Source organism: Carcharhinus amblyrhynchos, unplaced genomic scaffold (genome assembly GCF_965287045.1).
Source record: "Carcharhinus amblyrhynchos unplaced genomic scaffold, sCarAmb.v2.hapA chromosome_305, whole genome shotgun sequence".
Lineage (NCBI taxonomy): Eukaryota > Metazoa > Chordata > Chondrichthyes > Carcharhiniformes > Carcharhinidae > Carcharhinus > Carcharhinus amblyrhynchos.
In genome coordinates, this window is record NW_027650045.1 from 49,657 (window position 1) to 77,153 (window position 27,497).

At 48.4% G+C, this 27,497-nt stretch overlaps 1 protein-coding gene across 1 annotated transcript in view; it reads right to left on the reverse strand.

Moving 5' to 3' along the window:
* The window catches only part of LOC145339065 (integrin alpha-M-like), a gene marked incomplete at its 3' end in the record, with an annotated part of 165,647 nt that overhangs the window by 40,408 nt on the left and 97,742 nt on the right, over positions 1 to 27,497 (reverse strand). The window contains exons 7-8 of the mRNA XM_080183486.1: positions 18,810 to 18,955; positions 2,748 to 2,901 (exon numbers count right to left, since the gene is read on the reverse strand). Of these exons, the coding sequence (XP_080039612.1) occupies positions 2,748 to 2,901; positions 18,810 to 18,955 (300 nt within the window). The remainder of the gene's footprint in view (positions 1 to 2,747; positions 2,902 to 18,809; positions 18,956 to 27,497) is intronic.

A 27,497-nucleotide genomic window follows, 5' to 3' on the forward strand; every position in this document is an offset into this window, starting at 1 on the left:
GGGGCTGTTATAGGCTGCAAAGAGACATTGATAGGATGCAGAGCTGGGCCAAAAAGTGGCAGATGGAGTTCAACCCTGATAAGTGCGAGGTGATTAATTTTGGTAGGACAAACTTGAATGCAGATTACAGGGTCAACGGCAGGGTTCTAAGGAATGTGGAGGAACAGAGAGATCTTGGAGTTCATATCCACAGATCTGTGAAGTGGATAGAGTCAAGTGGATAGAGCTGTGAAGAAGGCTTATAGTGTGTTAGCGTTTATTAACAGGGGTTTGAGTTTAAGAGTCATGGGGTTATGCTGCAACTGTACCGGACCTTGGTGAGACCACATTTGGAATATTGTGTTCAGTTCTGGTCACCTCACTACAAGAAGGATGTGGAAGCATTGGAGAGAGTGCAGAGGAGATTTACCAGGATGCTGCCTGGTTTGGAGGGTAGGTCTTATGAGGAAAGGTTGAGGGAGTTGGGGCTTTTCTCTTTGGAGCGGAGGAGGATGAGAGGCGACTTAATAGGGATTTATAAGACGATAGAGTGGACGAGCAGAGACTATTTCCTCGGGTGGATGTAGCTGTTACTAGGGGGCATAAATATAAGGTTCGTGATGGGAGATATAGGAGGGATGTCCAAGGTAGATTCTTCACTCAGAGAGTGGTTGGGGTGTGGAATGCACTGCCTGCTGTGATAGTGGAGTCGGACACTTTAGGAACTTTCAAGCAGTTATTGGATAGGCACATGGAGCACCCCAGAATGATAGGGAGTGGGATAGCTTGATCTTGGGTTTGGACATAGCTCGGCACAACATTGAGGGCCAAAGGGCCTGCGCTGTTCTGTACTGTTCTATGTTCTATATTCCAGCAGAGAGGGAGAGCGAGGAGAGAGAGTGTGAGAGAGAGTTTGAGAGAGTGTGAGAGAGGGACCATGAGAGAGGGAGCGTGAGGGAGAGTGCACGGAGGGAGACTGCGGAGGGAGAGCATGAGACAGATCGTTAGACACAGCGTGGAGAAAGAGCATGGAGACAAGAATGTAGAGAGCATGGTGACAGAACGCAGAGAGAGAGCTCGGTGAGAGAGCGCGGAGAGAGAGCGCGGTGAGAGAGCACGGTGAAAGAGCATGGAGGGAGAGAGCACGGTGAGAGAGCATGGAGGGAGAGAGCACGGTGAGAGAGCATGGAGGGAGAGAGCGCAGAGGGAAAGCACAGAGTGAGAGCACAGTGAGAGTGCACAGACAGAAAGCACAGTGAGTGAGCATGGTGAGAGAGCGCGGAGAGAGAGAGCACGAGAGACAGTGCACAGTCAGAGCGCGGACAGAGAGCACGCAGAGAGAGAGCGCACAGAGAGGGAGCGTGGAGAGAGGGAGCGCAGAGAGACAGTGTGGAGAGAGAGTGTGCAGAGAGAGAGCACAGAGAGAGGGAGCGTGGAGAGAGAGCGCGGAGAGACAGTGTGGAGAGAGAGCGTGGAGAGAGAGAGAGCGAACAGAGCATGGAGAGACCATGAAGAGAACGCGCAGAGAGACAGCGTGGAGAGAGAGCATGGAGAGAGAGAGCATGGAGAAAACGCGCAGAGAAACAGCATGGAGAGAGAGCGCAGAGTGAGAGAGAGCACAGAGAGAGAGCGCACGGAGAGAGAGTGTGGAGAGAGAGAGCACAGAGAGACAGTGTGGAGAGAGAGCACGGAGAGAAAGAGCACGGAGAGAAAGAGCACGGAGAGAAAGAGCACAGAGAGAGAGAGGGTGGAGGGACCGTGGCGAGACCACGCAGAGAGACAGCGTGGAGAGAGACCACAGACAGAGAGCGTGGAGGGAACGCGCAGAGAGACAGCATGGAGAGACAGCGTGGAGAGAGAGCGCGTGGAGGGAGAGTGAGAGAGGGTGAGTGAGAGAAGGAGAGTGCAGAGAGAGGGAGTGCGGAGAGAGGGAGTGCGGAGAGAGGGAGTGCGGAGAGAGAGAGCGCAGAGAGAGAGAGCGCGGAGAGAGAGAGAGCTGAAAGACCATGCAGAGAGAGAGCGTGTGGAGGGAGAGCGAGAGAGAGAGCGCAGAGAGACAGTGCAGAGAGAGAGAGCGCAGAGAGAGATAGAGAGTGCACAGAGAGTGGGCGGAGAGAGAGCGGACGGAGAGAGAGCAAGAGAGAGAGAGCACGGAGGGAAAGCGCGGAGAGAGGGAGCGCAGAGAGAGGTCACAGAGACAGATAGCGCAGAGAGAGGGCAACAGAGAGAGAGCGTGGAGAGAGAGGGAGAGCGCGGAGGGAGCGTGAGAGAAAGGAGGGAGGATGGAGGGGACTGGGGGAACAAAGGAGGGGGAGGGAGGGGGGAAAGAGGAGGGGGAGGCAGGGAGGGGGAACAGGAGAGGGGAAGGGAGTGGGATCAAGAGTGGTTGAGTAGGGGAACAAAGGGAGTGTAGGATGGAATGGGGGTGGGGGTGGATTTGGGGGGAAGAGTGGGAAGAGGAGTGGGGGGTGAAGAGGACTAAGGAATGAGGGGTGAGGAGTGGGGGGAGAGGTGGAAGAGACACACACACAAACCAACCCCTGACACACACACACACACACACACACACACACACCCCCACACACACACACCCCCCCACACACACACACACACACACACACACCAGAGACACACCTCGACACAACCTCCCCGACACACGCACTCACCCTGACAAACACACCCACCCCAACATACCCACTTCAACACACACCCCGACAAACACACACACACAAACTTTCCAACCACGCTGTCCCCACATTGCCACTCACCCCCACAGCAAATCGCAGGATGTCTTTGTCCTCAGCCAGTGCGATGGCCTCATTGAAACTGGTTCGATCGTCATTGGATTTCCCGTCTGTAATCACCACCATTACCCGTTTGGAATCAGCCCTCAGCCCACTATCTGGGATAAAGATCTCATTGCTGTGGATAGAGGGAGAATTTCAGTGTACATGACAACATGTAGGTGTACATGTGCTTGTACGCACATTTGTTTGAAGGTCTGTGTGTATTTCTGCATATTTGAGTGCTTTTACATGCCTATGTAAGTGGATGTGTGTACATCTGTGATGAGTAAATTGTTGGAAGTATTTTGTGAGACAGGATCTACAGGCAATTAGAGATGCAAGGACTGATTAGGGACAGTCAGCATGGTTTTGTGAATGGAAAATGATGTCTCACAAATTTAACTGAGTTTTTTTAAGGGTAGGTAGATAAGGGCAATGCAGTTGATGTTGTCTATATGGACATTAGCAAGGCCTTTGACAAGGTACTGCATGGGAGGTTGTTGCAGAAATTTAAATCTCACAGGATCCAGGGTGAAGTATCTAAATGGATATAAGTATCTAAATGGCTGCCTGATTTGGAGGGTCGGTTTTATGAGGAAAGGTTGAGGGAGTTGGGGCTTTTCTCTTTAGAGCAGAGGAGGATGAGAGGCAACTTAATAGAGGTTTATAAGATGATGAGAGGGATTGATAGAGTGGACGTTCAGAGACTATTTCCTTGGGTGGATGTAGCTGTTACTAGGGGGCGTAACTATAAGATTCATGGTGGGAGATATAGGAGGGATGTCCGAGGTTTAAGGGTGTGGAATGACCTGCCTGCAGCAGTTGTGGACTCGCCAACTTTAAGGGTGTTCAAATGGTCAGTGGATAGGCATATGGATAACATTGGAATAGTTTAGGTTAGAGGGTCATTAGATTGGTTCCACTGGTCGGCGCAACATCGAGGGCTGAAGGGCCTGTACTGTGCTGTAATGTTCTATGTTCTATGAGGTAGATTCTTCACCCAGAGAGTGGTTGGGGTGTGGAATAGACTGCCTGGTGTGATAGTGGAGTTGGACACTTTAGGAACTTTCAAGCGATTATTGGATAGGCACATGGAGCAGTCCAGAATTACAGGGAGTGGGATAGCTTGATCTTGAGATTGGACATAGCTCGGCACAACACTGAGGGCCGAAGGGCCTCTACTGTGCTGTAATGTTCTATGTTTCTAAAATTAGCTTCTTGACAGAACAAGAAGTCTCACAACACCAGGTTAAAGTCCAATAGGTTTATTTGGTAGCAAATACCACTAGCTACCAAATAAACCTGTTGGACTCTAACCTGGTGTTGTGAGACTTCTTACTGTGTTCACCCCAGATCAACGCTGGCATCTCCACTTCTTGACAGAAGCCAGACGGTGGTTGTAGAGAGCCACAGCTTGGTTTCATCGGTCAGAACATTGAATACAGGAGTTGGGACGTCTTGTTAAAGATGTAAGGCCACAAGACATTGGTACGGCCACATTTGGGATACTGTGTGCAATTCTGGTCACCCTATTATAGAAAGGATATTAATAAACTAGAAAGAGCGCAGAAAAAGTTTACTAGGATGCTACTGGGACTACTGTAGCAGAGTGGCGCAGCGGAAGCGTGCTGGGCCCATAACCCAAAGGTCGATGGATCAAAACCATTCTCTGCTAGAACCTTTAAAGTCAGTCTGCCTTGTGTCCAACGAGGGGCATACACGCGATGGGTCGTACTTGGGCTGCTCTTGGTTGTTCGAGATTGGCCTAGTACTTCATGTCGTTAGTGTGTGCCTAAACTGGACCAGGTACTGGGCAAGACGACAACTCAGTGACTATCACTGATTGCTGTGCAGACACATGGATTTGGACCGGTGTCTGTGGGAGTTTGCGCATTCTCCCCGTGCTTGCGTGGGTTTTCTCCAGGTGCTCCAGTTTCCTCCCACACCCCAAAGATGTGCTGTTAGGCTGATTGGCAGTAATAAATTGTCCCTAAATTAGTTTCCCTCAATGTGGATGGCCATAAAACATTAGATAAGGGTCATGGGTGGAGGGGGGGACTGGTGGTGTTAAGATGGCGGCGCGGGCTCGTTGGGCCGAAGGGCCTGTTTCCTGGGCTGTTTTTGTTCTTTGTTCTTTGATGGATTGAGTTATAAGGAGAGGCTGGATAGACTGGGACTTTTTTCTCTGGAGCGTAGGGGGCTGAGGGGTGACCTTACAGAGGTCTATAAAAAAATTTAAATGCTTTTTAAAAGATAAAATTGAACCCGCCTCTACTACTACCTCTGGCAGCTTGTTCCAGACACTCACCACCCTCTGTGTGAAAAAATTGCCGCTCGGGACATTTTTGTATCTCTCCCCTCTCACCTATGCCCTCTAGTTTTAGGTGAGTTCAGGAGGGTTTCTTGACACAGTATGTGGATAAGCCTACAAGAGGAGAGGCTGTACTTGATTTGGTATTGGGAAATGAACCTGGACAGGTGTCAGATCTCTCAGTGGGAGAGCATTTTGGGGATAGTGATCATAATTCCATCTCCCTTACACTAGTATTGAGAGAGATAGGATCAGACAAGCTAGGAAAGTGTTCATCTGGAGTAAGGGGAATTATGAAGCCATCAGACAGGAGATTAGAGGATTGGAAGGAGGTTATCTCAGGAAATGTACAGAAGTAATGTGGCAGATTTTCAAGGAATGTTTGTCTGGAGTTCTGCACAACAACATTCCAATGAGACAGGGAGGTTCTGGTAGGTTACAGGAACTGTGGTGCACGAAAGTTGTAATGAATCTAGTCAAAAAGAAAAGAAAAGCTTACAAAAGATTCAGGGAGCAAAGTAATGTTAGGGATCTAGAGGAGTATACGACTTGTAGGAAGGAACTGAGGAGAGCCAGAAGGGGTCATGAGAAGGCCTTGGCAGGTAAGATTAAGGAAACCCCAAGGCGTTCTACAAGTATATGAAGAGGAAAAGGATGAGATGTGAAGTAATAGGACTTATCAAATGTGACGGTGGGAAAGTTTGGATAGAACTGATAGAAATAGCAGAGGTACTCAATGAATACTTTACCTCAGTATTCCCAGTGGAAAAGGATCTTGGTGATTGTAGTGCGGGCTTGCAGCGGACTGAAAAGCTTGAGTATGTTGACATTAAGAGAGAGGATGTGTTGGAGCTTTTGAAAAGCATCAAGTTAGATAATTCGCCAGGACCAGATGGGATGTACCCCAGGTTACTGTGGGAGGTGAGGGAAGAGATTGCAGAGCCTCTGGTGATGATCTTTGTGTCATCAATGGAGACGGGAGAGGTTCCGGAGGATTGGAGGATTGCAGATGTGGTTCCTCTATTCAAGAAAGGGAGTAGAGATAGCCCAGGAAATTATTGACCGCTGAGTCTAACCTCAGTGATTGGTAAGTTGATGGAGAAGATCCTGAGAGGCAGGATTTATGCACATTCGGAGAAGTATACTATGAACAAAAATAGTCAGCATGGCTTTGTCACTGGCAGATCGTGTCTTACGAGCCTGGTTGAATTTTTTGAAGATGTGACTAAACACATTGACGAAGGAACAGCGGTAAATGTGGTTTATATGGACTTCAGCAAGGCATTCGATAAGGTCCCCCATGCAAGGCTTATTGAGAAAGTGAGGGGGCATGGGATCCAAGGGGACATTGCTTTGTGGATCCAGAACTGGCTTGCCTACAGAAGGCAGAGAGTGGTTATAGATGGGTCTTTCTCTGCATGGAGGTCGGTCACCAGTGGAGTGCCCCAGGGATCTGTTCTGGGACCCTTACTCATTGTGATTTTTATAAATGACCTGGATGAGGAACTAGAGGGATGGTTTGGTAAGTTTGCTGATGACACAAAGGTTGAAGGTGTTGTGGATACTGCGGAGGGATGTCAGAGGTTGCATCGAGACGTTAATAGGATGCATGACTGGGCGGAGAAGTGGTAGATGGAGTTCAACCCAGATAAGTGTGAAGTGGCTGATTTTGGCAGGTCAAATAAGATGGCAGAACATAATATTAATGGTAAGACTCTTGGCAGTGTGGAAGATCAGAAGGATCTTGGGGTCCGGGTTCATAGGATGTTCAAATCAGCTTCGCAGGTAGAGGATGTGGTTAAGAAGGTGATGGTGTACTGGCCTTCATCAGTCGAGGAATTGAGTTTAGGAATCGGGAGATAATGCTGCAGCTTTATAAGACCCTGGTCAGACCCCACTTGGAGTACTGTGCTCAGTTCTGGTCGCCTCATTACAGAAAGGATGTGGAAGCCATAGAAAGGGTGCAGAGGAGATTTACAAGGATGTTGCCTGGATTAGGGAGCATGCCTTATGCGGATAGGTTGAGGGAGCTTGGCCTTTTCTCCTTAGAGAGACAAAGGATGAGAGGTGACCTGATAGAGGTGTATAAGATGTTGAGAGGTATTGGTCGAGTGGATTCTCAGAGACTATTTCCCAGGGCTGAAATGGCTGCCACAAGAGGACACAGGTTTAAGGTGCTGGGGAGTAGGTACAGAGGAGATGTCAGGGGTAAGTTTTTCACTCAGAGGGTGGTGGGTGCGTGGAATCGGCTGCCGGCGGTGGTGGTGGAGGCAGGTTCGATAGGGTCTTTTAAGAGACTTTTGGATGAGTACATGGGTAAGATGGAGGGTTATAGGTAAGCCTAGTAGGTAGAGATATGTTCGTCGCAACTTGTGGGCCGAAGGGCTTGTTTGTGCTGTAGCTTTTCTATGTTATAAAATGAGGGGCATTAGACAAGGTAGATATCTTGTCCCAAAGGTAGGGGAGTCTAAAACTAGAGGGCATAGGTTTAAGGTGAGAGGGGAGAGACACAAAAGTGTCCCAAGCAGCAATTTTTTTTCACACAGAGGGTGGTGAGCATCTGGAACAAGTTGCCAGAGGTAGTAGTAGAGATGGGTACAATTTTATCTTTTAAAAAGCAATTAGATAGTTACATGGGTACGAAGGGTATAGCTGGATATGGACCAAACACAGGCAATTGGGATTAGCTTAAGGGTTTTAAAAAAAAAGGGCAGCATGGATAGTTTGGGCCGAAGGGTCTGTTCCCATGCTGTAAACCTCTGTGACTCTATGAGAACGGATGTGTGTACAAACATACATGTATAGAATCACATAGTGCAGAAGAGGTTCTTCAGCCCATCGGGTCTACACCAACACGTGAGAAACGGCTGACCTCCCACCTGGTCCCACCTGCCAGCCTTTGGCCTCGAGCCCTGAATGTTATGATGTGCCAAGTGTTCATCCAGATAATCTTAAAGGATGTGAGACAACCCACCTCTACCATACTCCCAGGGAGTGCATTCCAGACTGTCACCACCATGTGGGTAAAAATATTTTTCCTCGCATCATTCGTGGGCCAAAGGGCCTGTTCTGCGCTGTAATGTTCTATGTTCTATGTCCCTTTCTGACTGACCCTTCAACTAAGGAGAACAGCTGCCCCTTATCTACACAGTCTATGTTCCTCATAATCTTGTACACCTCGATCAAGTCACCCCTCAGTCTTCTCTACTCCAACAAAAACAAACCAATCTTATCCAACGTCTCCTCATAACTTAAATGGAACATGGTGGCATGGTGGTTAGCACTGATGCCTCACAGGGCCAGGGGCCTGAGTTCAATTCGCCGCTCGAGTCACTGTGCGGAGTCTGCACTTTTTCACCATGCCCTCATGGATTTCCTTCTGGTGTTCCAGTCTCCTCCCTCAGTCCAAAAGACATGCTGGTTAGGTGTATAGGCCATGCTAAATTCTCCCTCAGTGTATCCGAAAAGGTGCTGGCATGTGGCACCTAAGGGATTTTCACAGTAACTCCATTGCAGTGTTAATGTAAGCCTATTTGTGACAACAATAAATAAACTTTAAACTTTAAAAAATGTTCCATTCCAGGCAGCATCCCGATGAATCTTCTCTGTAACTCCTCTAGTGCAATCGCATACACATACCTAGATTAACATATACAGAAGTGTGTGTACCATGTATATTTATGTGCATGTTTGAATGTTTGTAAGTTTACATAAGGCCTTGTACACATGGATTTGTGTGTAGAAACACAGAAACTAGGAGCAGGAGTCAGCTATTTAGCCCTTCGAGCCTGCTCCATAATGATTACAATTATCCTCTATCTCAACAACATACTCCAGCGCTTTCCGTATTGACACTGTTAGACTTGAAAAATTCAACTACTTCCTGCTTTCATCTATTCAGTGACTTGATCTCCACAGCTTTCTGTAAGAGAATTCCACAGTTCACCATCTTCACTCATCTCAGTTCTAGGGTGTCACTGCTGCCTCACAGAACCAGGGCCTGGGTTCGATTCCTGGCTTAGGACACTGTCTGTGTGGAGTCTGCACATTCTCCCCGGGTCTGCGTGGGTTTCCTCTGGGTGATCCGGTTTCCTCCCACAGTTCAAAGATGTGCAGGTTAGGTGGATTAGTCATGCTAATTTGCCCCTTAGTGTCAGGGAGACTAGCTGAAGTAAGTGCATGGGGTTATGGGGAGCTGGCCTGATGGGATTGTAGTCAGTGCAGATTCAATGGGTCGAACGGCCTCCTTCTACACTGTAGGATTCTATGCAGCCTAACTAGGGTTTTATATAGCTGCAACATGATTTCCCAATTCCTGTACTCAATGCTGATGAAGGCAAGCATGCTGTAGCATGCCTCCTTAATTACCTTGGCCACTTGTGTTGCCAGTTTTAGGGAGCTGTGGACCTGCACACCCAGATCACTCTGTATGTTAATGTTCTTAATGGTTCTGCCATTTACAATATAATTCACACCTAAATTTGATCCTTTAAAATGTATCATCCTGCATAGTTCCAGATTAAACTCCAGCTTCCATTTCTGTGCCCAAGTCTCCAATCTATCTATTCCTATTGCATCCTCTGACAATCCCCGGCACTATCAGCAATTCCACTAATCTTCCTGTCAACCACAAACTTACTCATCAGACCAAACACATTTTCCTCCAGACCATTTATATATACTGCAAACAACAGAGGTCCCAGCACTGAGCCGTGTGGAATACGATGAGCTACTGAGCTCCATTCTGAAAAACAACCTTCCACCACTACTCTCTGTCCTCCAAAACCAAGCCAGTTCTGTATCCATCATAAGAACATAAGTAAGAACATAAGAAATAGGAGCAGGAGTAGGCCATCTAGCCCTTCGAGCCTGCCCCGCCATTCAATAAGATCATGGATGATCTGTCATGGCTCAGTTCCACATTCCCGCCTTCTCCCCATAACCCTTAATCCCCTTGTCTGTCAAAAACAACCGGCGTCTTAAATATATTTAGTGAGGCAGCCTCCACCACTTCAACGGGCAGAGAATTCCAGAGATTCACCACCCTTTGAGTGAAGAAGTTCCTCCTCAACTCCGTTCTAAACTGCCCCCCCTTTATCTTGAGGTTGTGTCCTCTAGTCCTACTGTCCTTTCTGAGCGGGAAGAGCCTCTCCACCTCTATCCTATCCATCCCATTCATCATCTTATACGTCTCAATGAGATCTCCCCTCATTCTTCTAAACTCTAACGAGTACAAGCCTAGTTTATTCAGCCTCTCCTCATTGTTCAACCCCCTCAACTCCGGAATCAGCCTAGTAAACCTCCTCTGCACTCTCTCCAAGGCCAAAATATCCTTGTGTAAGTGCGGCGACCAAAATTGCACACAGTACTCCAGCTGCGGCCTCACCAGTGCCCTCAGCCCACTCTGAATCCCATGTGATTTTATTTTTTGTACCAGTTTGCCACATGGAACTTTGTCAAACACCTCACTGAAGTCCATATAAACCACACCCCAACCCTTCCCTCATCAACCTCTTCAAAAAAGTCAATCAAGTTGGGAGACATGACCTTCTCCATACAAAACCATGCTGCCTGTCACTAACTAGTCCATTTTCCACCAAATGTGTATATATCCTGTCCCTCAGTATCTTCTCCAAAACCTTCCCTACCACTGATATCAGGCTCATCGACCGATAATTTGCTGGATTATCCCACTTCCTTTTGGAAACAAGGGAATAACATTGGCTATTCTCCAGTCCTCTGGAACCTCGCCTGTGGTCAAAGAGGATGTGAAGATGTCTGTAAAGGCCCCAGCTATTTCTCCCCTTGCCTCCCACAGTAACCTGGGATAGATCCCACCTGGCCATGGGCATTTGAATGAAATTTAGAATACTCAACATTTCCTCCTTCAATATACTGACATTCTCTAGAGCATTCACACACCGATCCCTGATCTCAACATTCATCATGTTGTTATCCTTGGTGAATACCATTACAACGTACTCATTAAGGATCTCACGTGCTTCCTGTGACTCCATGCATAACTTCCCTCCATTGTCTTTAAATGGGCCTACAGTTTCTCATGTTACCCTCTTGCCCCGGTATACGCATAAGAAGCCTTGGGATTCTCCTCGACTCTATTTGCAAAAGATATTTCACGGCCTCTTTCAGCCCTCCTAGTTCCACGTTTAAGTTCCTTCTTATTTTCACTGTACTCAAGGACATTGTCAGTTTTTAGATGCCTAGATCTATCATGTAAGTACTGATCTCTCTGGTACCCCAGTCACCATCTGACACTCAAATGGATACCTCCTTTTTTATCTCAACATGACTCAAGCTATCTACACTTCCTTTCCCAGACTCATCATTCACCAAGTCCTTCTCTTTTGGTGAATACTGATGGAAAGTATTCATTTAATACCTCGCCCATTTCCTCTGAAGTGGTTCAGAGGATGCGTTCAGCTGATGCTAATGCGTTCAGAGCAGCTAAAAATAGTGGGCGATTAGAAGATTGGGAAAGATTTAAAAATCAACAAAGAATGACTAAGAAGGTGATAAAGAAAAAGGAAAGATAGACTATGATCTAAACTAGCTCTAAATATAGAAAATGACAGTAAAAGTTTTTACAAATATATAAAGAAGAGGAGACTGGCTAGAGTGAATGTTGGACCTTTAGAGGATGAGAGGGGGGATTTAGCGGTGGGTAACGAGGAAATGGCTGAGGCTTTAAATAAGTTTTTTGCCTCGGTCTTCACGGAGGAGGACACGAATAGTTTGCCGGATATTAAAGATAGAAGGAAGGTAGGAGATGAGGGCCTTAATGTGATTACTGTCACTAGAGAGGTAGTGCTTGATAGACTAATGGGACTGAAGGTAGACAAGTCCCCAGGACCGGATGGAATGCATCCCAGGGTTAAAAAAAGAACAAAGAACAACCCAGCACGGGAAACAGGCCCTTCGGCCCAACAAGCCCGCGCCGCCGCATCGCCCTACACCTATTCTACCCTGCGTATCTACAAATAGAACCCCTGACTTAGCCAGATTCAGTGGAGAATAGTGTCAATTTGGTAAAACCAATCAGCCTAAGAGCACATCTTTGGGGTGTGGGAGGAAACCGGAGCGCCCGGAGGAAACCCACGCATCCACAGGGAGAATGCACAAACTCCCACAGACACAGGCCCAAATCCATGTATCTGCACAGCTAGCAGTGCTAGTCACCGAGCTGTTGCGGCGCCCGTCTACCGGTCCACGATCAAGCACACACACCGACACGAAGTACTAGGCCACTCCCGGAAACTCCAAGAGCAGCCCACGCACGACCCACCGTGTGCATGCCCCTCGTTTGACAACGAGGTGGACCTCCTCCTGCGGAATAAAAAGACAAAAACGTTAATCACAAGCCTGCCTTTCCGGTGTCTCCCGAGGTTCTAACCCTTATTTAATAACCCCTACCATAACCCTCCATCTTCGTTTCACTCATGTGCCTATCTAACTGAACCTTAAACGAGTCCAACGTTCCCGCCTCCACCACCCTACTCGGTAGCGCGTTCCATACCCCCACAACTCTCTGCGTAAAGAACCTTCCTCTCATATCCAAATTATACCTCTCCCCCCTCACCCTTAAATCATGTCCTCTTGTATTTGTAACCAATCTAGGGAGCAGTGTCTGACTAGTGACTCTGTCTATTCCCTTCAGTATCTTATATACCTCTATCATGTCCCCCCTCAATCTCCGTCTTTCCAAGGAGAACAGTCCCAGTTTCTCCAACCTTTCCTTGTAACCCAGCCCCTCCATGCCAGGCAACATCCTGGTAAACCTCCTCTGCACCCTTTCCAGAGCCTCCACGTCCTTCCGGTAGTAAGGTGACCAGAACTGGACGCAGTACTCCAAATGCGGTCTAACCAACGTTCTATACAACTGAAGCATTAGACGGCAGCTTTTAAACTCTATACCTCTTCCTATAAAGGCTAGCATTCCATAAACCTTCCTGACAACATTCTCCACTTGTGTCGCAACCTTCATGGATTTGTGAACCTGCACTCCCAGGTCCCTCTGTGTTTCTATACTCCTAATTTGTCTACCTTAAATCACATAGCTCCTCTCCACATTATTCCTTCCAAAATGCATCACCTCGCATTTGTCAGGATTAAATTCCATCTGCCACCTATCTGCCCAATGCAGCAACCTATCTATATCCTGTTGTATCGCCTCACAATCCACTTCGGTACCCGCCAACCCTGCCATCTTGGTGTCATCAGCAAACTTGCTGATCACACCACCTACGCTCTCTTCCAAGTCATTTATGTAGACTACAAAGAGGAGAGGTCCCAGTACTGAGCCCTGCGGCACACCACTGGTCACTGGCCTCCAGCCGGACAAAGTCCCCTCCACAACTACCCCCTGTCTCCTATTACCCAGCCAGTTCTCAATCCACCTAGCTACCTGACCTCGTATCCCATGCGCCTTACCCTTTTCTACCAGCCTACCATGAGGGACTTTGTCAAACGCCTTACTGAAATCCATACAGATGACATCAACGGCTCTCCCATCGTCAACCGTTTTTGTCACCTCCACAAAGAATTCCACCAGATTCGTAAGGCAAGACCTCCCTCTAACAAAGCCATGTTGCGTATCCTCAATCAGACCGCAAAGCTCCAAATGCTCATACATTCTACCCCTAAGTACTTTTTCCATTAATTTCCCTACCACCGATGTCAAACTCACCGGCCTATAATTTCCAGGGTTATCCCTACTACCTTTTTTGAACAGCGGTACCACATTTGCTACCCTCCAGTCTTCTGGGACCTCACCTGTGTCCAAAGAAGAGACAAAGATTTGCACCAGAGGCCCAGCAATTTCATCTTTCACCTCCCTAAGCAGCCTGGGATAAATACCATCAGGCCCCAGAGCTTTATCCGTCCTTACGCTACCTAAAAGCCCTAGCACTTCCTCCCTCGTAATAGATATTTCCTGCAGCTGATCCTCAGCTCCCTCTAACAGACCGCACGATTCCGAACCCCTCTCCTTCATGAATACCGACGCAAAGTATTCATTCAGGAGCTCCCCCATTCCCTCCGACTCAATACATATCTCCCCACTTTTGTCCCTAAGAGGACCAATTTTCCCTCTAACTACTCTCTTGCTCCTAATATAGGAATAAAATGCCTTCGGATTTTCCTTAATCCTACCAGCCAAAGCCATTTCATGCCCTCTCTTTGCCCTTCTAATTCCTCTTTTTAGCTCCCTCCTACTCTCTCTATATTCCTCCAGCGCACTCTCCGTACCCAGTCGTTTTGACCTAACATACGCCTCCCTCTTCTTCCTGACCAAGTCTTCAATACCCCCTGTAATCCACGGCTCTCTAATCCTACCTTTCCCATCCTTCCGCTTAACTGGAACATACCTCCCCTGCAGCCATTTCATTTTGCCCTTAAAAGCCTCCCACTTGCCAACCGTGGACTTGCCAGCTAACAGTCCCTCCCAATCAGTGTCCTGCAGCTCCCTCCTAATCCTGCCATAGCTCGCCTTTCCCCAGTTCAGCACACTCCCGTTCGGCCGGCACTCGTCCCTTTCCATTTTTATCCTAAAGTAGACGGATCTGAAAGAAATGGCAGAGGTGATAGTGGATGCCTTAGTAATTATTTATCAAAATTCGCTGGACTCTGGGGAAGTGCTGGAAGACTGGAAAACGGCTAATGTTACGCTGCTGTTTAAAAAAGGTAGCAGACAAAAGGCAGGGAATTATAGGCTGGTTAGTTTAATGTCTGTAGTTGGAAAAATGCTAGAATCTGTCATCAAAGAAGAAATAGTGAGGCACCTAGAAAAGAATGGTTTGATCGAGCAGACACAGCACGGATTCGTTAAGGGGAAGTCATGTTTAACGAATTTATTGGAATTCTATGAGGATGTGACTAGTGCAGTAAACAGAGGGGAGCCAGTGGATGTGGTGTTTTTAGATTTCCAAAAGGTGTTTGATAAGGTGCCTCACAAAAGGTTGCTACAGAAGGTTAGGGCGCACGGAGTTAATGGTAAGATGTTAGCGTGGATAGAGGATTGGCTGTCTAATAGGAAGCAGAAAGTTGGAATCAATGGGAGCTAGTCTGGTTGGCGGTTGGTGACTAGTGGAGTGCCGCAGGGATCGGTGCTGGGGCCTCAACTGTTTACCATTTACATAGATGATGTGGAGGAGGGGGCTGAGTGTAGGGTAACGAAATTTGCTGATGACATGAAGATGAGTGGAAAAGCAAATTGTGTGGAGGGTGTGGAAAGCCTGCAAAGAGATCTGGATAGGCTGAGTGAGTGGGCAAGGACCTGGCAGATGGAGTATAATGTTAGCAAGTGTGAGGTTATCCACTTTGGCAGAAATAATAGTAGGAGGGATTATTATTTAAAAGGTGAAAAGCTGCAGCATGTTACGGTGCAGAGGGACCTGGGGGTCCTTGTGCACGAGTCGCAAAAACCCAGTCTGCAGCTGCAGCAGGTGATCAAGAAGGCGAATGGGATGCTGGCCTTTATAGCGAGGGGGATAGAATATAAAAGCAGGGAGGTCTTGCTGCAACTGTACAGGGCACTGGTGAGGCCGCAGTTGGAGTACTGTGTGCAGTTTTGGTCGCCGCACTTGCAGCAGAATATATTGGCCTTGGAGGGAGTGCAGAGGAGGTTCACTAGGCTGATACCGGAGATGAGGGGGTTGAGCTATGAGGAGAGGCTGAATAAACTAAGCTTGTACTCGTTAGCGTTTAGAAGAATGAGGGGAGATCTCATTGAGACGTATAAGATGGTGAAAGGGATGGATAGGGTGGAGGTGGAGAGGTTCTTCCCACTCAGAAAGGACAGCAGGACTAGAGGGCACAGCCTCAGGATAAAGCGGGGGGGCGGTTTAGAACGGAGTTGAGGAGGAACTTCTTCACTCAAAGGGTGGTGAATCTCTGGAATTCTCTGCCCGTTGAAGTGGCGGAGGCTACCTCGCTGAATATATTTAAGTCACGGGTAGATAGGTTTCTGATAGACAAGGGAATTAAGGGTTATGGGGAGAAAGCGGGAAAGTGGAACTGATCCACTTCAGATCAGCCATGATCTTATTGAATGGCGGGGCAGGTTCAAAGGGTTAGATGGCCTACTCCCGCTCCTATTTTTTATGTTCTTATGTTCTCTGGCTCCACACATAGATTGTCTTGAGTGGGCCAACCTTCTTCCTGGCTACCCTCTTGCTCTTTATAGATGTATAAAAAGCCTTGGGATTTTTCTTAATCTTGCTGGCCAATACTTTTTCATGACCCCTTTTAGCCCTCCTTACTCCTTGCTTAAGTTTCTTTCCACTTTCCTTGTATTCGACACTTGCTTCATGTGTTCCTAGACTCCTTGATTTGATAAATGCTTCATTTTTCTCTTTGACTAGGCTCATAATATGTCTTGTTACCCAAGGTTCCCAAAATGTACCATACTTATCTTCCATCCTTACAGGAATCTGCCGGTCCTGAATCCCTATCAACATACACTTGAAAGCCTCCCACATGCCAGATATTGATTTGCCCTCAGACATCTGCCTCAAGTCTACATTCTTTAGGTCCTGCCTAATATTGTTGCAATGAGCCTTCCCCCAATTTAGCATCTCAGCTTGATGACTACACTTATCTTTATCCATCAGTACCTTAAAGTTTACTGAATTGTGGTCACTGTTCCCAAACTGCGCCCCTATTGAAACGTCGACCACCTGGTCGAGCTCATTCCCCAATATCAGGTTCAGTATGGCCCCTTCCCTAGTTGGACTATCTACATACTGTTTCAAGAAGCTCTCCTGGGTGCTCCTTATAAATTCTGCTCCATCAGCACCCCAGCACTAAGTGAGTCCCAGTCAATTTGGAAGTTAAGAATCTCCCACCACAACAACCCTGTACTTTTACACCTTGCCAAAATCTGCCTACAAATCTGTTTCCTCTATCTCTGAGTGGCATGGTAGCACAGTGGTTAGCACTACTGCTTCACAGCTCTAGGGACCTGGGTTCGATTCCCGGCTCGGGTCACTGTCTGTGTGGAGTTTGCACATTCTCCTCGTGTCTGCATGGGTTTCCTCCCACAGTCCAAAGATGTGCGGGTTAGGTTGATTGGCCATGCTAAGAAATTGCCCCTTAGTGTCGAGGGATATGTAGGTTAGAGGGATTAGTGGGTATAATACGTAGGGATATGGGGGTAGGGTCTGGGTGGGATTGTATTCGGTGCAGACTCGATGGGCCAAAGGGCCTCTTTCTGCACTGTAGTATTCTATTCTATTCTATCTCCGTTGGCATTTGGGTAGCCTTACAGTAAACCCCCAATGTTGTGACTACACCTTTCCTATTCCTGAGCTCTTGCCTCGCTGTCTGGGCCCTGCAAGGTATCCTCCCACAGTACAGCTGGGATATTCTCCTGAACAACTTGTGCAACTCCCCCACCCTTTTTACATCCCCCTCTATCCTGCCTAAAACAATTGTATCCTGGAAACTTTAGGCTGCCAATCCTATCCTTCCCTTAACCAAGCCTCTGTAATGGCAACAATATTCCTAGTACTAATCCAAGCTCTATTCATCTGCCTTAGCTGTTACACTTCTCCCATTGGAATAAATGCACTTCTGTCCACCAGACCCTCGTTGATTAGCAACTACACCCTGCCTGCTCTTTCTCTGTGACTTACTGGCCCTACTCTCTGGTTCCCCTGCAGCTAATTCATCTGAACTCCAGTGAAAGCAATCCTAACCTGGTCAATCTCTCCTCATACATCAGTCCCGCCATCCTCGGAATCAGCCTGGTAAACCTTCACTGCACTCCTTCCAGAGCAAGGACATCGTTCCTCAGAAAAAGGGACCAAAACTGCACACAATATTCCAAATAAAAAATTCCAAGTGTGGAGTCACCAAGGCCCTGTATAATTGCAACAACATATCCCTGCTGCTGTACCTGAAACCTCTCACAATGAAGGCCAACATGCCATCTGCCTTCTTTGCCGCCTGCTGCACCTGCATGCTTACCCTCAGCAACTGGTGCACAAGGACACCCAGGTCCCACTGCACACTCCCCTCTTCCAATTAACAGCCATTCAGAAGTCATCTGCCTTCTTGTTTTTGTTTCCGAAGCAAATGACCTCACATTTATCCAAATTATCCAAATCTGCCATTGACTTGCCCACACACCCAACATGTCGAAATCATGCCATCCCATTCCCTTTCCCCATCTGCCCTTGTCCAATCTCACTGTGAACTTTCACTTCCACAAATCTCTTCCATTTCATAGAATCAGAATCCTACAGTGCAAGAGGAGACCATTGTGTCTGCACTGACCAGAATCCCACCCAGGTCCTCTCCCCCATGCATTTACCCGAGCTGGCTTCCCTTATTTAGCATGGCCAAGCCACCTACCCCACACATCTTTGGACTGTGGGAGGAAACTGGAGCAGATATGGGGAGAATGTGCAAACTCCAGACAGACAGTGACCCAAGCCATGATTCAAACAAACCCTGGCACTGTAAGTCAGCAGTTCTAACCACTGTGTCACTGTGCTGACCTTTGAAAGTTCCTATTTAATCATCTTCTCCTGATTTACTTGATCGAACACTTGCGGACTTTGAACAGATCAATTCAGTCTCGCCCAAAACATTCTCTGTTCAAAGCAGCCCAATCTCAGTTTCTGCAATGTCTCTGTGATATCTGCACTCTCTCCCGCTCTGGATTGATCTCTGGGATGGATGTTGTGGGAATGACATTTTCCCACTGAACTTACACCAGTTTTTTGATGGCACTCGGCGTGTACGTATCTCCAGAAAGCTGTTGGATGTGGGACACCAGCATCTCGTTCCTCTTGGACCTCTCATACTCCTCAAAATTAAACTCCTTCATGATAATGTGGGAAAACTGCATCACGGCAAACTGTGCAGAATGTTCCGGAGGCGAGCCACCAGAGTGGAGACAGAGAAGACAGGTGTAAGCCAGAACAACGGGTAAACTTCCTGCCAACTCCCATCAGCATTCCCATGGGAAACAACCAACAAAACCAGTTCCCAAAAACACCCCAATCCATGTAATATATGAGAGCAAACTCCCCACACATTCACCAAACCCTCATCAGCCCCCCTCCCTATCTCTGTAACCTCCTCCAACCCAACAACCCTCTCTGTATCTGTAACCTCCTCGAGCTCCTACACCCCCCACTATCTCTGTACCCTGCTCCAACCCAACGGCTGCCCTCCATATCTCTGAAACCTCCTTCACCGAAAAACACTCCTTATTTCTGTAACCTCCTCCAGCCCAACAGTTCTCCCTAACTCTGAAACCTCCTCGAGCCCAACAACCCTCGTTATCTCTGTAAAGTCCTCAAGCTCCTACAGCCTTCCCTATCTCTGCAGCCTCCTCCAGCCCGACGGCCCTCCCGATCTCTTAACTATCCTCCAGCCTAACAACTCTCACTATCTCTTAATCCTCCTCCAATCCAACAACACTCCTGTCTCTGTAACCTCCACCAGCCCATGCAGCCCCTCCCTATCTCTGTAACCTCCTCCAGCCCCTACACCCCTCCCTATCTCTGTACCCTTCTCGAGCTCCTACACCCCTTCCTATCCCTGTAACCTCCTCCAATACCTACAACCCTCGTTATTTCTGTAACCTCCTCCAGCCCAACAACCCTCCCTATTTCTATAACCTCCTCCAGCCCATGTACTCCTCCCCATCTCTGAAACCTCCTCAGGCCAATAACCCTCCTATCTCTGCAGCCTCCACCAGCCCACAGAGCCCCTCCCTATCTCTGTAACCTCCTCCAGCCCCTGCAATCCTCCCTGTGTCTGAAACCTCCTCCAGACCAACAACCCTCCCTATCTCTGTAACCTCCTCCAACACCTACAATCCTCCCTATCTCTGTAACCTCCTACAACACTTCCTATATCTGTAACCTCCTCCAACCCTTACACTCCTCCCTATTTCTAACTTCCTCCAGCCCATACAACCCTCGCTATCTCTCTCCGTAACTTCCTCCAACCCGTACACCCGTTTAACATCTACCTCCTCCCTATCTCTAAATCTCCTCCAGCCAACAACCTCCTCCAACACAGATAACCCTCCTATCCCTGCAACTTTCACCAGCCCATACAGCCCCTCCCTATCTCTCAAACCTCCTCCAGCCCAATAACCCTCCCTATCTCTCTCTGTACCCTCCTCCAACCCCTACACCCCACATTATATCTGCAACACTCTCCAACACCTACCTCCTCATTACCTCCAAAACATCCTGCAGCCCGTACACCCCTCCATATCTCTGTAACCTCCTCCAACCCCTCGAGCCCTCGTTATCGCTATAACCTCCTCCAGTCCAACAATCCTCCCTATCTCTATAACCTCCTCCAGCCCAACAACTCTCCCTATCTCTACAACATCCTCAAGCCCATATACCATTCCCTATCTCTGAAACCTCTCCAGCACAGACAACCCTCCCTATCTCTAATAATCTCCTCCTGGCCAACAACACTCCTATCCCTGCAACCACCAGCCCATACATCCCCTCCCTATCTCTGCAACTTCCACCAGCCCATTCAGCCCCTCCCTATCTCTCAAACCTCCTCCAGCACAACAACACTCCCTCTTCTTCTCTTCTTCTGGTTTTGTAGCGGGAAGGTCGTGCCTTACTAACCTTATTGAGTTCTTTGAGAAGGTGACCAAAGAGGTGGATAGGGGTAAGGCAGTAGATGTGGTATATATGGATTTTAGTAAGGCGTTTGATAAGGTTCACCATGGTATGCTTCTGCAGAAAATGCAGATGTATGGGATTGGTGGTAATTTAGGTACTTGGATCAGGAATTGGTTAGCAGATAGGAGACAGAGGGTGGTGGTTGATGGTAATTATTCATCATGGAGTTCGGTTACGAGTGGTGTGCCTCAGGGATCTGTTTTGGGGCCACTGCTGTTTGTAATCTTTATTAATGATCTGGATGAGGGTATAGTTGGGTGGATTAGTAAGTTTGCTGATGACACCAAAGTCGGAGGTGTGGTAGATTGTGAGGAAGGGTGTCGAAGTTTGCAGGGTGACTTGGACAGGTTGCAGAGCTGGGCCGCGAGGTGGCGGATGGAGTTTAATGCGGAGAAGTGTGAGGTAATCCATTTTGGTAGGAATAACAGATGTGTTGAGTATAGGGCTAACGGGAGGACTTTGAATAGAGTGGAGGAGCAGAGGGATCTAGGTGTATGTGTACATAGATCCCTGAAAGTTGGGAATCAAGTAGATAAGGTTGTTAAGAAGGCGTACGGTGTCTTGGCGTTTATTGGTAGGGGGATTGAATTTAGGAGTCGCAGCGTCATGTTGCAACTGTACACAACTCTGGTGCGGCCGCACTTGGAGTACTGTGTGCAGTTCTGGTCCCCACATTACAGGAAGGATGTGGAGGCTTTGGAGAGGGTGCAGAGGAGGTTTACCAGGATGTTGCCTGGTATGCAGGGGAGGTCCTATGAGGAGAGACTGAGGGATTTGGGGTTGTTTTCACTGGAAAGAAGGCGGCTAAGAGGAGATCTTATAGAAACATATAAGATGATTAGAGGTTTAGATAGGGTGGATGGTGATAGCCTGTTTCCTCGGATGGAGAAATCTAGCACGAGGGGGCATGGCTTTAAATTAATGGGGGGTAGTTATAGGACGGATGTCAGGGGCAGGTTCTTTACCCAGAGGGTGGTGAGGGACTGGAATGCCCTGCCTGCTGCAGTTGTAAATGCGCCTAGTTTGGGGGCGTTTAAGAGATTGGTGGATAGGTTTATGGACGAAAAGGGATTGGTTTAGATTAGTGGGTCAATGTTTTTTTTAAAAAATAAGACTGGTCGGCGCAACATTGTGGGCCGAAGGGCCTGTTCCGCGCTGTAATGTTCTATGTTCTATGTAAACTCCTCCAACCCCTATCCCTCTCACTATGTCTGCAACCCTCACCAACACCTACCTCCTCACTACCTCTGAAACTTCCTCCAGCTCCCATATCCCTCCCTATCTCTGTAACCTTCTCTAGCCTCTGCACACCTTCCTATCCCTGTAACCTCCTCCAACACCTACAACCCTCGCTATCTCTCTAACCTCCTCTGGGCCAACAACACACCTATCCTTGTAACCTCCACCAGCCCATACAGGCCCTCCCCATCTCTATGACCTCCTCCAGCCCCTGCACTCATTCCTTTATCTGAAACATCCTCCATCCCAATAATCCTCCCTATCTCTGTAACCTCCTCCAGTCTCTGCACCCCTCCATATCCCTGTAACTTCCTCCAACACCTACAACCCTTGCTATCTCTGTAACCTCCTTAAGCCCAACAACCTTCCCTATCTCTATAACCTCCTCAAGCTCCTACGCCCCTCCCTATTTCTGTAACCTCTCCAGCTCCTACATCCCTCACTGTCTCTGTAACCTCCTCCAGTCTCTGCACCCCTTCATATCCCTGTAACCTCTTCCAACACCTACAACCCTTGCTATCTCTGTAACCTCCTCAAGCCCAACAACCTTCCCTATCTCTATAACCTCCTCAAGCTCCTACGCCCCTCCCTATTTCTGTAACCTCTCCAGCTCCTACATCCCTCACTGTCTCTGTAACCTCCCCCAGCCCCTACCCCGCTCCATATCACTAAAACCTCCTCCAGCCCCAATACCCCTCCCTTTCTCTGAAATCTCCTCCTGCCCAACAACCCTCCCTATCTCTGAAAACTCCTCCAGTGCAGACAACCCTCCCTGGCATTGAAACCTCGTCCAGCCCAGACAACCCTCCCTATCTTTATAACCTCCTCCAACACATACAACCCTCTCTCTGAAACCTCCTCCAGCCCAACAACTCTCCCTCTATCTGGAACCTCCTCCAGCACAGATAACCTTCCCTATCTCTGTAACCTCCTCCAGGCCAACAACTCTCCTAACCCTCTAACCTACAACAGCCCATACAGCCCCTCCCTATCTCTGTAACCTCCTCCAACACCTACAACCCTCCCAATCTCTGTAACCTCGTCCAACCTGACACTTCTCCCTATTTCAAACCTTCTCCAGCCCATTCAACTCTCCTTATCTCTCTCTGTAACCTTCTCCAACCCTTACACCCCTCCCTATATCTGTAACCTCCACCAACACCTATCCCCTCACTATCTCTGTAACCTCCTCCAGCCTATGCACCCCTCCACATCTCTGTAACCTCCTGCTACTGCAACAACCCTCCCTATCCTTGGAACCTCATCCAGCTGCTATATCCCTCCCTATCTCTGTAACCTCCTCCAACACCGACAACTATCTCCATCTTTCAAACCTCCTCCAGCCACTACAACCCTCCCTATCTCTGTAACTTCTACATCCTTCCCTATCTGTGCAACCTCCTCCAGCTCCTACACCCCTCACTGTCTCTGTAACCTCCTCCAGCCTCCACACCCCTCCCAGCTCTAAAACATCCTCCAGACCCAATACTCCTCCTGATTTCAGTAATCTGCTCGAGATGTTGCACCACTTCCTATCTCTGTAACCACCTCCAACACCTGCAACCTTTTCTATACCTGTAACATCCTCCAACACATACAACCCTCCCTCTGAAACCTCCTCCAGCACAGGCAACCCTCCCTATCTTTGAAACTTCCTCCAGGCCAACAACTCTCCGATCCCTGCAGCCTCCACCAGCCCATATAGCCCCTCCCTGTCTCTGTAACCTCCTCCAGTCCCTGCAATCCTCCCTATCTCTCAAACTTCCTCCAGCCCAAAAACCCTCCCTATCTGTGTAACCTGCTCCAACACCTACAACATTTCCTATCTCTGTAACCTCCTCTAAACCTGACAATCCCCCCATTTCTAATTTCCTCCAGCCCATACAACCCTCCCTATCTCTCTCTGTAACTTCCTCCAACCCCTACACCCTTCCCTCTAACAGCAACCCCCTCCAACACCTACCTCGTCATTAACTCTGAAACCTCCTCCAGCCCTATACCTCTCCCTATCTCCTCCAGACACTGCATCCTTCTCTATCCCTGTAACCTCCTCCAACACCAACAACACTCGCTACCTCTGTAACCTCCTCCAGCCCAACAACCCTCCCTATCTTGGTAAGCTCCTCCTGTCATCCCTACAATGCTCCCAGTCTCTGTAACCTCCTCATCTCTGAAAATTCCTCCAGCACTGACAACCCTCCCTGGCATTAAAATCTCATCCAGCCCAGACAACCCTCCCTATCTTTGTTAGCTCCTCCAGCACGTACAACCCTCCCTTTGAAACCTCCTCCAGCCCATCAACTCTCCCTATGTCTGGAACCTCCTCCAGCACAGATAATCCTACCTATCCCTGAACTATCCTCCACCCTAGATAACCCTCTCTCACTCTGTAACTTCCTCCAGGCCAACAACCTTCCTATCCCTGCAACCTCCACCAGCCGCTGCAGCCCCTCCTTATCTCTGTAAACTCCTAGCCCCTGCAATGCTCCTTATCTGTGAAACCTCCTCCAGCCTAACAACCCTCCTGATCTCTGTAACCTCATCCAACATTCCAACAACCCTCCCTATCCCTGTAACCTCCTCCACCAGCCTCTATATCCCAACACTACAACACTACAACCCTCCCTTCTCTGTCACCTCCTCCAATGCATACAACCCTCCCTATCTCTGAAATCTCCATAGAAAATTACAGCTCAGAAACAGGCCTTTTGGCCCTTCTTGTCTGTGCCGAACCATTTTTTGCCTCGTCCCACTGACCTGCACTTGGACCATATCCCTCCACACCCTCTCATCCATGAACCCGTCCAAGTTTTTCTTAAATGTTAAAAGTGACCCCGCATTTACCACTTTATCCGGCAGCTCATTCCACACTCCCACCACTCTCTGTGTGAAGAATCCCCCCTTAATATTCCCTTTAAACTTTTCCCTCTTCACCCTTAACCCTTGCCCTCTGTTTCTTTTCTCCCCTAGCTTCAGTGGAGAAAGCTGCTTGCATTCACTCTATCTATACCCATCAAAATCTTATGCACCTCTATCAAATCTCCCCTCATTCTCCAGGGAATAAAGTCCTAACCTATTCAATCTCTCTCTGTAACTCAGCTTCTCAAGTCCCAGCAACATCCTTGTGAACCTTCTCTGCATTCTTTCAACCTTATTTACATCCTTCCTGTAACTAGGTGACCAAAACTGTACACAATACTCTAAATTGGAGTATTTAAAACTCTAAAACTCTAACCTCCTCCAGTATACAACACTGCCTGTCTCACTCTCTGTGTAATCTCCTCCAACCTCGACACCCCTCACTACATCTGCAACCCCCTCCAACACCTACCTCCTCACTATCTCTAAAACCTCCTCCAGCCCCTATACCTCACCCTATCTCTGTAACCTCCTCCAATCCCTGCACTACTCCATTCCTGTAACCTCCTCCAACACCAAAGCCCTCACTACCTCTGAAACTTCCTCCAGCCCCACAACTGTCCCTATCTCAATAACCTCCTCCAGCCCATGTACCCCTTCCTAGCTCTGAAACCTCCTCCAGCCCAACAACCCTCCACATCTCTGAAACCTCCTCCAGCCCAACAACCCTCCACATCTCTGAAACCTCCTCCAGCCCAACAACCCTCCCTATCTCTGAAAACTCTCCAGCATAGACAAGCCTCCTTATCTCTGTTACCTTCTCCAACACGTACAACCTTCCATATCTCTGTAACCTCCTCGAGTTCCTACATCGCTCCTTATCTCTGAAACCTCCTCCAGCCAATACAGCCCGTCCCTATCTCTGTAACCTCCTCTAGCCCCTGCACCCCCACATCCCTGTAACCTCCTCCAACACAAAAACCTTCGCTATCATTGAAACCTCCTTGGAGCCCAACAATATTCCCTATCTCTGTAACCTCCTCTAGCCCCTGCACCCCCCCAATCCCTGTAACCTCCTCCAACGCCAAAACCTTTGCTATCATTGAAACCTCCTTGGAGCCCAACAACCCTCCTTATTTGTGTAACCTCCTCCAGCCCCACATCCCTTCCTATCTCTGTAACCTCCTCCAGTTCATATACACCTCCCTATCTCTGAAACCTCTCCAGCAAAGATAACCCTCCTTATCTCTAAAACCTTCTCCAACCCAACAACCCGCCTATCCTTGCAACCTCCACCAGCCCATTCAGCCCCTCCCTAGCTCTGTAACCTCCTCCAGCCCCTGCAATCCTCTCTATTTCTAAGCTCCTCTATACAACCCTCCCTATCCCATTGTGTAACCTCCTCCAACCCCGACATCCCTCACCATATCTGCAACCCCTTCCAACATCTACCTCCTCACTATCTCTGAAACCTCCTCCACCCCATACCCCTATCCCTGTAACCTCCTCCAACACCTACAATTTTCCCTGTCTCTGTAACTTCCTCCAGCTCCTACACCCTTTCCTGTCTCTGAAACCTCCTCCAGCCCAACAACCCTCCCTATCTCTGTAACCTCCCCTAGGTGCTACAGCTCTCCCTTTCTCTTAAACTCTTCCAGCCCAATGGCCCTCCCTATATCTTAAACCTCCTCCAGCCCAATGATCATCCCTATCTCTGTAATCTCCTCCAATGCATACAACCTTCCCTATCTCTAAAACTTCTTCCAGGACAACAACCCTCCCTATCTCTGTAACCTCCTCCAGCCCAACAACCCTCCCTATCTCTGTAACCTCCTCTAGCCCAACAACCCTCCCTATTGAATTTAGGAGTGGGGGATTGAATTTAGGAGTCGCAGTGTAATGTTGCAACTGTACACTACTCCAGTGCGGCCGCACTTGGAGTACTGTGTGCAGTTCTGGTCCCCGCATTACAAGAAGGATGTGGAGGCGTTGGAGAGGGTGCAGAGGAGGTTTACTAGGATGTTGCCTGGTATGGTGGGGAGGTCCTATGAGGAGAGACTGAGGGATTTAGGGTTGTTTTCGTTGGGAAGAAGGCGGCTAAGAGGGGATCTTATTGAAACATATAAGATGATTAGAGGTTTAGATAGGGTGGATAGTGATAGCCTTTTTCCTCGGATGGAGAAAGCTAGCACGAGGGGGCATGGCTTTAAATTAAGGGGGGGTAGCTACAGGACGGATGTCAGGGGTAGGTTCTTTACCCAGCGGGTGGTGAGGGATTGGAATGCCCTGCCTGCTGCAGTTGTAAATGCGTCTAGTTTGGGGGCGTTTAAGAGATCTGTGGATAGGTTTATGGACGAAAAGGGATTGGTATAGGCTAGTGGGTCATTGTTTTTGTAACTGGTCGGCGCAACATCGTGGGCCGAAGGGCCTGTTCTGCGCTGTAATGTTCTATGTTCTATGTTCTATGTTCTATTTCTAAAACCTTCCTGAGCATAGACAACCCTCCCTATCTCTGTCTCCTCCTCCAGCCCAACAACCCTCCCTATCTCTGTAACCTCCTCCAGCCCAACAACCCTCCCTATCTCTGTCTCCTCCTCCAGCCCAACAACCCTCCCTATCTCTGTAACCTCCTCCAGC